We start from the raw sequence: 13,316 nt of genomic DNA, 5'->3' as shown, positions 1-13,316 counted from the left end.
ACCTTTTACTGCTACACCAACTTTTCTACTTCCCCCAGGTATAAAAACTTTATGGGGATACATCACATCTCCTCAGCTGCTTTAGTGTTGCTTACATTCTGCTGTTATGGTACAAAAACTTGAATAAAAATTGAAAACTCCTAGAGTCAGTCTCACTTAGTGCTGGAATTTTTAATCAATTTATTGATTTTGATCTGCTTGACATGCAGCTGGTAACAAACATTTTAACTAAAATACTGCATGCCATTACTGCTGCTTAGCCTGTATTTTATTTTCTTAAGTCTGCACTTTCAGCAGCTACCATTGTGGAAAGGAAATTACTTTCCCTTGTGCATGTCAAATAAATCTCAGACAAGTATGTGCAAGTGTTTAATATCAGTATGTCTTGGCTGGGAGTCGGGGCTGGGAGAATGTGACTGAGGGAAGAGGCAGTTAACTTAATGAATAGCCACAGTGATAAGGTAGCTGCGTGTCAGCGGTCATCGCAGAAGACGCTGATGTCCAGCCTGAGACAGACACACACATCAGCTTCGTCCCTTGCTTGATAGAGTACACCCAGAGTTCATGTGCATTATTTTCTCCGTAGACATTAGGGACCTGATCTGTGTCACGTAGTGCTACCGTGCTGCTCATACTTCGAGCAGACAGTGTAAATTCCCCGACTGAGTTATGCTCCACAACTTAAACTACATCCAGACCATCTGGCCTCAGCGTTGCTTCACCACAGGATGGAAAGATCATGAACACTAAAGCAGAGAGCTTGGCGGCTACAAACGGACATCCATCTTATCCACAATACCTTTTGATCAATCGGATGTGGCAATTACCCGCTGAACAGTCCGTATATTTAATCTGGGTTGTTTGGGGGGAACTGGGTGCCCTGCTTCAAATACGTGGTGTTCTGGTAAATTAACAAGTGGAGGGCTACTTCTTATTGTGCCGTGTGTCTCCTGCAGATCTGTGGTGTGAGAGAACTGCACACAGGGGTTGGATGTCTGTGGGTTTGGTGTTCTGACGCTATGATTGATTTTGATACACAGAAGAAAGGGATAAAATTCCAAATGAAATAGGCTTTTGATGAGAGGTTTTTCCCCATTCCACAACCTCTGGGCAAAGCTGGTATGGCAACTGATCAACTAGTTTATAATAATCTCTGGTAGCTTCAGAGCTGGCAGCTATGGTCCTTATGAGTCCTCAACATAGACATGGTCCTTGAGGTGTTCTCATTTATTAATAGTAGTGGTATGAAATTGGGTGCTGCAAGAAAAATGTTTCTGTCTTTACATGTATTTGTACTAGTGATATTGTGTTTCCCCTTCCTTTTATAGGCACAATACTTGATTCAAAACATTTGACGAGATGACCAAAATACTCTGAGCGTTAACTTGCATTTAAGCTTCTAATATGAACCTAATTTGTTCAGAACATATTGTGTAGTAGCTCAAATGGCAAAGGAGCTACTGGAACGCAAACACACACAGAAGAACTGTGAGGTTACATGAAATAATTTTGGAACAACAGTGTGTAGCATCAATCGTAAAGGTGCAGTTTGTAATTCTGGGGAAAGAATACCGATGCTTTGGGTTGGTAGTTCGGTTCAACTACCAACCCAAAGTCATTTTTATTTAACAATGGGGGACATGAGACTCAACAATCTACAATCTTCCTCCACAATTGCAAACAGAACCTTGAACACAGCAATTGGCTAAGTAATGTGGACATTTGTGATCTTGACTTAACAAAAAACAAAACAAAAAAAGACAATACAGTTGCTGATCGGGTAAAATAAATTATTAAATAGCCAAAGCCAACTTTAAATTAAAGTTAAATTAAATTAAAATAGCATGTATCATGTCACAGTGCAGTCACATTCCTGTTAAATTTCACTGGAGGGTGGTGAAAACAGGCAAATGATTGTCAGAATTCATGTTGAACAAATAATCATATCCCATGTCGACATAGCGTATGAAATGACTCCGTTCCAACCCTGAGGCTTGGTTTTCCAATTCAATACCAAGGATGATGACATTTTTCCTCTGAATCACCTAGCATTTGATGGGAACCAGATCAACCCCCTCCACCTTTTCCTGCTCAACAAAATGTCCAATGTGTACTTTAGTTCTAGGTTCAGTGACAATGACAGTGGCCTAGCAACATAAGGAAACGCCACTCCAACTGTCACCAATGATTCCCAATTAAATGATGCAAAATCCTGACTGTTGCATGCAAATCTGACATTATTTTTTTCCAACTTGACCCTGCCCATGTCAAACCATTAGGAAGGGTAAAAACAAAAACACAGAATTCTCTAATGTGGAATAATCAAAACATGTCAAACCTTGGTAGTGTGCCTCCATTTAGGATGCCATCAGTTAAATATAGAAGCTCACTGAGAGAAAAATGTTTTCAGGCCTGGTATTTTTCAACCTGGACCCTATTTTCCCCCACTTTTGAGTCTAGAGCAACTTTCTCGCTGGACCAAAAAAAAAAAAAAAAATCACTTGTGCCCACTTAAATCTAGCTTCTGTCTTTAGTGGGAAAGGATACAATCTGCATTAATTTCCAGGACAAATGACTCTGCAGTAGTTACAGTGAGTTATCCACTCCAGCTCAGAATGCCATTGATGACAATAAGGTATCTTCGAGGATATGTTAATTTTTGCCCCTTTTCCAGAACAATGCAATGTAGTGCTGCCACAAATCCTGTCCGTCTTCAGCCAAGTAGCACTCAAACATTGTTAAAAATTAGTTGGCACCAAGTTTGAGAGAGAGACTGAATAAGTAACAGATATAAAAAAAAGAAATAAGCACCATATTTTTACTGATCTCCATGCTCCATGCAATAAACATGACACACCAGTAAAATAAAAAAAAGAAGAAGTAAACAGAAAGGCAAACATCTCTACTGCAGAGACGTGTACACAGCTCTGGTCCACGTGCACTGGCAAAGGAGTCTATCTGTTTAAATGGGTTTTCCCACATTAAGAAAAACCCCACATATGTGCTAATTTTGATGGAAAAGGGTAAAAATTGTATTATGTCTTTAAAAAACCTTGATAAAAGTTTCTGATGTTTCTTTATCCATGTGACTAACGATAAAAAATGGTTCAGAAGTGAGCAAGAGTGCTGCAGCTCGCAGCGGCTAAACAGGCTGCAGCGTAAGAAGCAATAGTGCACCATCAATGTACAACCACTAGCAAGCAGAGCTTGTTTTTGCCACTAAGTGTCTAACAAGAAATAAAACATTTCTCTTTACCTTTCACTCGTCTAACAAAGTCTCGCTCAAGGAGTTAGTGCAGGAAGACAAAATAGACCAGGAGCATCAAGTAAAAAGTAACAAAAAAACATTTTATTTCTTTGTAATATCCTTTCCATAATGTTACCAGACACTCTAACTAACAATCTTAGCCTGTCTATGGCAAAAACAACTTCTTTTATTGGATGTACACTGATGATATGCCATTGCTCCGAAGATTACACTACAGCATGTTTCTCAGCTGCCGCCTGCAGCACTCTCACTCAATACTGGACCAGTTTGAAAAACAGTTGTTTCCATTCGTCACTTAGACACTAAAAACATGGGGAAAGAGTCCAGGTTGAAGAATACCAAATTTTCCATTTAACTGATCTCCCACATCAGCGATGTCTCCTACATATTGTAGATTGACGATTAATTATAATGCTGTTTAATCCTAATAATGACTATTTAAACCACTATAGCTCTATCAATGGGAAAAGTATTTGGCAGTATTGCAAAATCTGTTTATTTTAAAGAATATAAGAATCCCAAACATTTTTGCATTTCTCAGGAAAAAAAGCAAAGGTTCCTCATGTTTACCTTATACCCTTTTTTCTGGTCCTTCAATGAGTTACAGGCATGCTTACAAGTCATAACTCAAGAAGCAACATGGATACATATCAGTAGTAGACTTTGTGTAAGCCCTGCATTCGACCTTTGCATAATGAGGACAATATCTGTAGGTGGCCTTCCCACGCCTGTCATCCCATTGTTCAGCTCTGCGCACACATGCACACTCCGTGCAAGTTTTAACAGTTTAACAAAACTCACCACGCTCCTTTAACCAATGAGTTACAACCACAGATTCCCCAGAGAATTTATTGTCCGTCAGAGACGGCGGCCAATCATGTCGTTAAGCTCAGTGATCCGCTTCCATGGCAATATTCTGACCTGAGCTCTGGGACACCTGCTGGTGTGCTACACAGTGGCTGATAATGAGAAGGGTAAAGAGCTGAAGCTGGGGAAGGAGAGGAGAGAGGAAGAAAAGGGGGGGGGGGGGATAAAAGCAAGGACAGGAGGAGGGGAAGGATCCTGGAGAGATGAGCACAAGAGACAAGAAGAAAGAGCGTGAAGAAACAGGGAAGAGGAGGGTAAAAAGAACAAATGCCAGAGGGAGAGTGTTTATCTGCATGTCACACAGGGGAGAGGGATGCTAGGCTGTGATTAGAAAGACAAATCACTTCATTCACAAAACATAAGCTTTACAGACGCATGCAAAGTGCCGTCAAACTGAATTTGCATTGCCAACTTTGACTGCTTGAGATAATGACGCGGAAAACAGTATAGCAGTAGTAGTTTTTCTGTAGCCTCGAGGAACTACTGAAACGAGACTGCCAAAACAAACAGCACATTAGTTTTACATCCTAACATAAACAAGAGGCTCTCATTCTTTACTTCCCAAATAATTTAATCTATATCATTTAGAAATACTGACGTGCATAACTATCAAGTATGCATACTTTGTGGGAAAATCAGTCCAAAATCAATAGTGCACACACAAAATTCACGGTAATTTAGTGAGTCCGAGGGCATCAATCAAGATGGCTTCAGAGTAATGCCATTATCTAGGAAGGTCTTAGATCTCTCAGATTTCTTTTCATCCCAGTTGATCCTCATATTGCTTACGGAAACAGTCTCCCACAGGGAAGAATTCCCAGCACCGCTCCTGGTACATTTTCCACACATAGGATTCCTGGCAAAGACAACAGAGCGGTAATATATCTCTTAACTACCCCAAACGTATCCATTCTTCAGTAAAATAACTCTAAACAGTGTCCACAAATAATATTGTTTCAAATTTAAGCTCTTTCAGTGTTTGTCTGGCCCGTCGAGAAACATTTTCCACATTCCACCTAGCAGCTCCCTCTTTAATCCACACCTGAGAATAACACCACACTGAAAGGATACACACAGTATATCTAGGGATGAGTCCCAGAGCATAGCTCCGTTTGGAAATAGCACCCGATTGTCATAAATGTTTCAGGGTGATAAACAGTGTAATATTTTCTTCCTTTTATCAATTCCGCAGCATCAGATCCAAAATGCAGTCTGCGCTGCGAAGATAAACCCAAATTATTCCGAATATGAATGGATTTATTACTGTTTTTATTTTACACTGTGCAGTGTTTACAGTTGAGCGTGTCCTCGTTTATTCTGACCGACATCTCTTTCATAGATTTAGGTACAGTACAGTGTGGGAACAAGAGAGGAAGTTGAAGCTCTTTAAATACACTGAAACTATTATTTCCTCGCTGATTTACAGTAAAGCACTCGTCTTTGCTCCTCTAGGCCACAAGTCATTTGAACATGTTGTAGTGAAAAGATAAGACAAGTAAATTAAAATACTTGCAAGTTGAAACCCCCCACTTCAGATTTATAGCTGTAATACAGTAATGGTTTATGAGTGAAAAGATAAATTAGAATCATAAGGGGTATGCCTGGCATGTACATTATCATAAAATGTGCATGTTGAGACTGATAGGGCTTTTGAGAGACAGAATGAATACAGATTCTGTCTTTGCTGAAAAGGTTACACCACAGCTTTGTCATTGTGATGACATAAGCTGGAATAAACAGGTCACTGAGACACTCAGGAACGATTGTGGATATATTAAAGAATGTGGCATTTGGCGATGACAGAAGAATTGTTTCCTAGCTTTAAAAGTGCACACCTTGTTCTGACTTTGATTGGATCATGCAATAAAACAAGAGAGATGACTCGTATACCTGCCCCGTGTGTTCAGTTTCATCCTTGTTAATAAGGTACATCAGAAAAAATCTGTAAGAACACAGAAGAGGGGTTCATGTAGCGCATCACGTACCTCCCACACAGAGAGTTGCAGCATTAAATTAAGAGCTTGTGTACAAGGCCAGGGATTGTGGAAACAGTTGTTAGTTAGTTAGTTGGTATTTCAAGTGGAAATACAACGAGAGAAAACAGCTGTATTTTGACAATCAGGTTATTTGCTTCAATGCTTGTAATCATTTATAGGTTGACAAGAAGAATGAAGCAATGAATTGTGACGTTTCAGTCTGCAGACCTTCATCAGGTAGGCTTTTAATGTTGCATGAAGGACAACCATGCATACATAGACATGAGCATAGCAAGGTCTGTTGGTGAGAGGATGCAAACACATAGAGAAATCCATACTAATTAGGTTCAATAAGCTTTGTCAATGGCAATTACTGATGTGGCAACAGTGCACAATGCAACAACAACTTACAAAATAACATTACTAATCATCCGCATCATGGAAAAGGTGTTCATTAATTCAGTGGATCAATTGTGCATCCACACAAGTGACATACAGTGTTTGTGACGTTTGTGTTATATGTGCAAAACCATTGAAACCCTAATAAAAATTGTGTCAGTGAAGATTTAGGTAAATATTTTCTGCTGTTACACAAACATTTTCTCACCTCTATTCGCATTTCATCCTTTTGTGATGAGTTTTATTTGTATCTTCATGGATTTTTCTGCTATATTTTCTACTGTTTTATTGTTTGTTATCAAAAAAGCTCCAATATATGTTAGCGTCCTGTGACCAATTGATTCATACTTGCCTGTGTCTATATTTGTATGGTAGTGGAGCTTCTTCTTAAAGGTTGCATGGAAGTATGAAGGCAGTGGCGTTATGCTTGAAAATAATGTATCTATTGTCGTACACAAAAGGAGTATAAATGAGTCTTAAGAGGAGGCAAAAAGTCCTGTTTCGTCTGTAGGCTTAAGTTGGTCAAGACACATCCACTAGATGGCACAAGAGGGCAGAGTCAAAAGTTTCTGACATGGCGACGGTGGAGGAGGTTGTAATACTAGGTTCGTTCAAGATGAGCCAGGCCTGCGCAGATTCGATCACTGGCGATCAGCGCACAATGCATGCCGGTTAGTTTTGTGTCCGACTTCATCCCAACTTGCTCTGACGTATTACAAAAGTGGACAGCGATGAAACCACGAGAGCGAGGCGGCCGCAGTTTTCAGAGCCAGGCGCTGCAGTTGCTTTCCACCGACTGCACCGCCTGGCTCTCACCTGATCTAACAGCTGATTGGTTTAGATGTCGACTCAACAAGACGACGTTTTAGATAAACTACTCATTTTTGTAGAATTTTAGAGATAAAGATTGTATTTGTCTGATTTGAAGGTTTATTCTGTGAACAGAAAACACGTGTGACTGACTCATCATAAACTATACAGAGTCTACGGTATATTAACACTGGCCTGTTTTAATTAGGGTCCGGGCAGCTAAACTGCCAGGACACTATTGTAAGGTATTCTTCTTCTTCTTCTTCTTTCTTCTTCCGAGGAAATCATACTTCCCATGGGTGAAAACTCACCAAACTTTGCACAAAGGTCCAGTCTCATGCCAGATATCCTCAGCTGTAAACTCAAGCCAATAGTCCTGATGGTGGTGCTACAGCAAGCGTCTAAAGTTCAAAACTTTGAGAATTCATAACAAATCAACCATACGTGCTACAACTTCACAGCTTTCATCAAACTGTAGCCCCAATACTGAAGAAACTTTTGTACATTTGAACCTATTAAAAATTATGAAGTTCATCACTGTTTTTTTTTTTTTCAAAAACTGTAAAACTTCTTAAACCTATCTCCTCCCAAAATTTTTGCTCAATTGACACCAAACTTGCTAGAGAGCATCTTTAGACTGTCCTACACAAACTATGTTTCTCAGATTTTTGATTTATCAAAAATTGAGCCTACAGTGCATCAAAATGTTTGACTGTAAGCGGTACTGTAAACATATACATGCAAATTCTTGCTAAATGAATCTTCAATGTTCATGAAAAAAATGACAAAATTCTAGAATCATGGTAGATGATGTGTGGCAAATTTCAGAATTTTATCTCAAAAACTGAATTTTTGAAAGCATTTTGAATTTTGCTCTAATGTGAACAATTGGAGCAAATCAATCATTGTTATAAACAAATTACCAACATCTCCATGCTGTCTAGATGCAATATGTGTATTTTCAGATTTTCGTCTTAATAACTAAATTTTTTTTTTACAGTGGTTTTAAATCTGCCTTTCCATGCACGGATGGCTGCTATCCTACACAACAGTGAATGGCTTACTCAATTTGTGAAGCCACTGTTGAGTTGCTACTCGTCAATTAGCTCAGAGCGGAAGATGACCGTCTTAGGTTCCAGAGGTTGCGGATTCGAGCCTCAACTAGTGCAGAATCCACATTGTAATGTAATCATCTTCTTGTGCTCCAGCTTATTGCTTAAAATTGCCTGAGCGTGACTGATCACTGTGCAGCATCTTCAAGTCTTTTCTGCTAGAAAATCTGCCTTCTCATGCTTGAAAATAAACCAAACTTTGCACAAAGATCCAGTGTCAACACTTGTGTGAAACCATCTGAGGCTTCTCACTTTGCACATAGCTCAACTAGTTAAACATCAGTTTTTCACTTATGAAGCAAATCAATCATTGTTAAAAATAAATCACCAACATCTCCATGCTGTCTAGATGCAATATGTGTATTTTCAGATTTTTGTTTTGATAACTGAATTTTTTTACAGTGGTTTAAAAATCTGCTTTTCCATGCATGGACGGCTGCTAAACCTGCACATCTGGCAGTTCAAGCCTCAGCTGATGCAAAAGGCAGATTGTGTTGCTAAATTTCTAAATGTCTTCCAATTCTTCTGCTTGTTGCTCAGAATTGCCTAAAAATGCCCGGACCCGACCCATCGCTGCGCAGCACCTATAATTATTGAAGTATTTAGCAACACAGAGACTTGTGGTCAGTGGGATGTGAGGATTCTTAAAATAACATCTGTACAGATGTGAAGCCCTGACTGTATCTAACTGAGCCTTAATGAAAGCTGTTGTCATGTATTCTTTTCCTCTGAAAATATGAACCTTATAGTCAAGCACTGTTTATTTAGCCTGTGTAGTTGAGGGGACAGGTCAAACTGATATGATGCTGATTCACAGGAGAATTCACGTCAAATGGAGGTTAAACCATGAACATAAACTACAGATCACCTGTAAAGCATTTTAATAAATTAATCTATCATAATTAAAACAACTGGAGACTGAGAACAAACTGATATATGGGTCTGATCACTTTTTTAATGAATTGACATCATTCCAGACAGGATGTAAGTGTGCCTATGACTTCCTGTACGGACTGAAGGCTGTGGGAAACTGTCGGGAAACTTTATCGCAGCTTTTTGTCACCACGCCCCGGTGGGGCTGCCTACTCTCGTCTACTTTCCAGGCGAGGCGCAGTCCATCTCGAACGAGCCTAAAGTTCCATTTAAAGATGGCTGTATTGTAGCTGGTGATTGTCGCTGAGGCCATTCAATAAATACGTCCCATTCCGCCATTTTTAAAGTCTCTTTATCATGTTCTACTGTTGTGTCTTGCTTGAACTATGCTACACTGCCCCCATGATTTCCAGTGGTACTGCTCCAATTTTCCATATCTGTACGCTTCCAGAAAATGTGCACAAATACGACATGAACATGAACGCAGAATACAGACAGAAGGCGGTTAACTATTGATAAATATGAAACAAGACAGTCGTTTGAAACTGAATTCTAAATGCAGGTGCGGAGGTCTACCAGGGAATGTAAACATAACACTGCCGTTAATATTTTAAACCAGAAACAGGCCTAAAGCCAAACAGAGTGACATTGTTTAGAACATGATAGGCTATTGGTTTATAGGGATAAACTGTTAAAACAGCCAAGTGGATGAATGATTAACTAACATGAACACAAATGGAGGTGTCATTTTTTCGTGAGTGATGCTGGCGCATGCATAATATTTATGCTTCACTGCAGCTGTGAAAGACAACATCACAAGCGCCTTCAACTGGCAACACATCAAGTCGTGAGTTTTAGTATTTACAAAATTAGTAGGTCGAGGCATGACAGTAGTGAGCGTTAAATCAACTCACAGATAGTTGGCCAAGTTGTGCTCCTGTAGAGTGTGAGTCTCAAAGCCATGAGGGACTGTATCAAAGTACTCACTTCCTATTCCACATATAAAACATTTGGTCTGCGGGAGGAGAGATGTAAGACATGCAATGATTCATGAAACGGTCTCAGAGAAGCATGTTCTCAAGAGTATGTTAAAAGGAAAATAACCTCAATGCCAGAGGCCTTTTGTGTTAGTGCTCTGTAACTCAGACACACAACAATATGACACCTTTTAAGATGCTTCTCTTACAACGACACTCAAAGGATGCCCACAAAAGGACTGTAAATAAGAGCAACTAAATACTCCCAGGACTACTCACTGCCAGGTTTTCAGAAAACACAGGGGGGCATATTTGCTGAGGATTTGCATCATTTTGGGGGGTATGAAACAGTCAAATTACCTCTGCCCATATTTAATATGTAGCTGCACAAAGGTTCTGTGTTGGTAAAATGACAGAAAAAAAGGGATTTGGGGTTAAAGCAATGTGTATTTAGGGGACTCCTATTTAGAGCTACAAATTATGGGGATGGGAGTAGCAGCAGAAACTGATTTATCATTGCCAACTGCAGCAGAGCAAATTGTGTCTAAATAAAACAGTGCCTCAAATTTTTACAGCTGCTTTTCCCAGATGTTAAATATCTGGGAAAAGCAGCTATAAAATCTGAGGCACTGTTTCATTTTTTGAGAGACACACAGTGGAGAGAAACCAGGGAATACATGAAAACACACATTAATAACAAGACATGACCTGACACCAGAGCTCCTATTCTTCCTCTGGCCATTCAGATTGGGTGATTCAACAATATTCAAGAGGAAAACAGACAGTGTGAGCTGTGTGATTTGGGTGAAGTGGGAAGTGAGAGACATTTTCTTTTATACTGTACAAACTATGATGACTTACGAGAGTTACTGTTCCATGAAATGGCTTGACTAAACCCTGGGATACTCTGGTCCTCTGATGACCAAAAGCTGGAATGGCTGTTTAATTATGATGTGTTTAGGTTTGCCAAATTTGCCACAAAAGTGGAAAAGAAGGAAAGATACAGTGTTTAATTAGCACTTGTTTTACTCAGTGATTTGTTTACTGAGGATGCGTGAGTCGCTTTGCTCTATTTTTTGTTTCCCCTCTTCTCTTTTTTTCTTATTGTTGTCTGAAAATGCTCTACACTAGACTGTGATCCTAGTTTGTTTGATTTTATGGTATCTTGTTAGTCCATGCAGGCTGGGCATAATTGTTTGCATGGCACAATAATAAAAAATTAATTCATTTACTCACTATACTATACACTAATATCATACTGCTCGTGATCATATCCCCTGCTTGCTTCAGTTGAACATTTTGCTTGAGTTCTTTTTTAGTCTTTTTCTGCACAGCAGCTCTCTGCTTTTTCATGTGATGTGTATTTTTCATGTGAATGTACAGTGTTTGCCACTCAAGAGGGAGTGACCATGACAACTATGCATTCAGTGACATCACACGTGCACCCTTTATGTTTAGAGGGTAGCTCGCCGCTGTTTGTCAGAGCGTCTCTTCTGCCTTGTTGCCTCAGCAGTCCCGCCTTTGATCTCACGCCTGCCTCTCCTGCACCTTTGGACTTGTTTGCCTGTTCCGACTACATACGGTTGTCAGCCTGCTAATAAAGTCTCTTGTAACCTTACTTGTCCTGGCTGCATGGCTTGCTTTGGTAGGATTCTGTTCACATCTGCTGCTGCCTTTAGAGGCGTAGCTCTGAGGTTTGTACAGTATGCACTGAGGCTACGTGGTCAGTAAACTCCTGAGGTTCCAGCAAACAAGCGTTACATGTAACTGGCTCAGCAACTCTGAGCGATGCACTTTGTGGAATCGTAATTATGAAGAAATGCACATTCATTTGTATTCTGCTGCATCTAGCCTTCACTCACTAAGCCCAAATGAACTTACATTCTCTAACAACACTACACTTGTGTCAGTATGCAAGCAGTGTGACAGGAGTCTAACAAGCCTCAGAGACTGAGAGTTCTGAGCAAATAATGATTTAAACAGCCAACTGCTGCCAAAGACAGCAAGTGATGCTTATCTTATCCAAAATATATTCCTCCATGTGTGCCATTTACACATAAATACCAGTGATTTTTTCCCTCAGATTTCACTTTTTGTTACTGTTATCCACTAACTATTCAGGAGGAATAGATAATGGCATCCTCTCATTAAGGCCAGTGGTACGATCGTTTCCTGTAACACACAATAACTAACTCTACTTAACTTGCTCAATCTTGTGCTCACAGTTATCTCTTTACACACTAACTTAAATTACAACTGACCTCAAGCTTACTTGGCAACTGTTGTCAAGTATTTATCCTGTTTGTATCTAAATCGGCACAACACTTCATACTGTGCAACCACAGACTGAGTTTGGCATTACGGCTGTTGCCATCTTGGTTTTTTGGAGCCAGAAGTGACTATATTTGGATAAATGGCTGGAGCTGTGGAGGAATGATGGGTGGATCTGATGGAGACGAATCAGCTGACAGTTGTCACTTGAAGTGGTCCTGCCCTAATTATGCATAACTTCAGCTTCCAGAGCCATCCTTCAAAGAACGTTTTTGGCACTTCTGTGTTGGGTTCTGTGTGTTGGCTTCATTTTTCAGCCCTGGAGGTTGCCACTTGTGTACAACCCCCATACAACACAAAATGACTTCCTATCAGTAGTGCACTTGCCTGTGCTGGAATGTGTGCGTACAGGAAAAGAGTTTTTCTGAGAGAAAGTGCCAAATCTCACCTCCATATCCTCTTTCACCTGCTCCTGCTGGTCACGAAGCTCCCCAAAGGCATCAATTATCAAGCCTGAAAAAAAAAAGGGACACAACTGTGTGTTTGTGTATCTGTTTGTGTACATGTATGTGTGTGCACGCTTGTCTCTGAACGACAGGTGTCAGTGAAACTTAAGGACTCGGTGGAATAAACAGATACTTTGTTCTTTCTCAAATTCCTCATGAAAAATTCATAAAGTGTGCTCTAGTCAAACAAGAGGAATAAAATGTATTTGTGAGTGTCTCAGTGAAAAACATGTGGAATACATGTTGATGCTGAGCTG

The 13,316-nt window shown here is 39.9% G+C and overlaps 1 protein-coding gene across 1 annotated transcript in view; it reads right to left on the bottom strand.

Annotated features, from left to right (window-relative positions):
• Positions 1-3,964: 3,964 nt before the first annotated feature.
• Positions 3,965-13,316, bottom strand: part of ryr2b (ryanodine receptor 2b (cardiac)) — an 84,136-nt gene continuing 74,784 nt past the window's right edge. The window contains exons 101-104 of the mRNA XM_049600677.1: positions 13,002-13,066; positions 10,220-10,320; positions 6,026-6,077; positions 3,965-4,991 (exon numbers count right to left, since the gene is read on the bottom strand). Of these exons, the coding sequence (XP_049456634.1) occupies positions 4,896-4,991; positions 6,026-6,077; positions 10,220-10,320; positions 13,002-13,066 (314 nt within the window). The 3' untranslated portion in view covers positions 3,965-4,895. The remainder of the gene's footprint in view (positions 4,992-6,025; positions 6,078-10,219; positions 10,321-13,001; positions 13,067-13,316) is intronic.

The sequence above is a fragment of the Epinephelus fuscoguttatus genome, linkage group LG16, assembly GCF_011397635.1.
Source record: "Epinephelus fuscoguttatus linkage group LG16, E.fuscoguttatus.final_Chr_v1".
NCBI classification, from domain to species: Eukaryota; Metazoa; Chordata; class Actinopteri; order Perciformes; family Serranidae; genus Epinephelus; species Epinephelus fuscoguttatus.
This window is presented reverse-complemented; position numbering and strand designations above follow the sequence as displayed.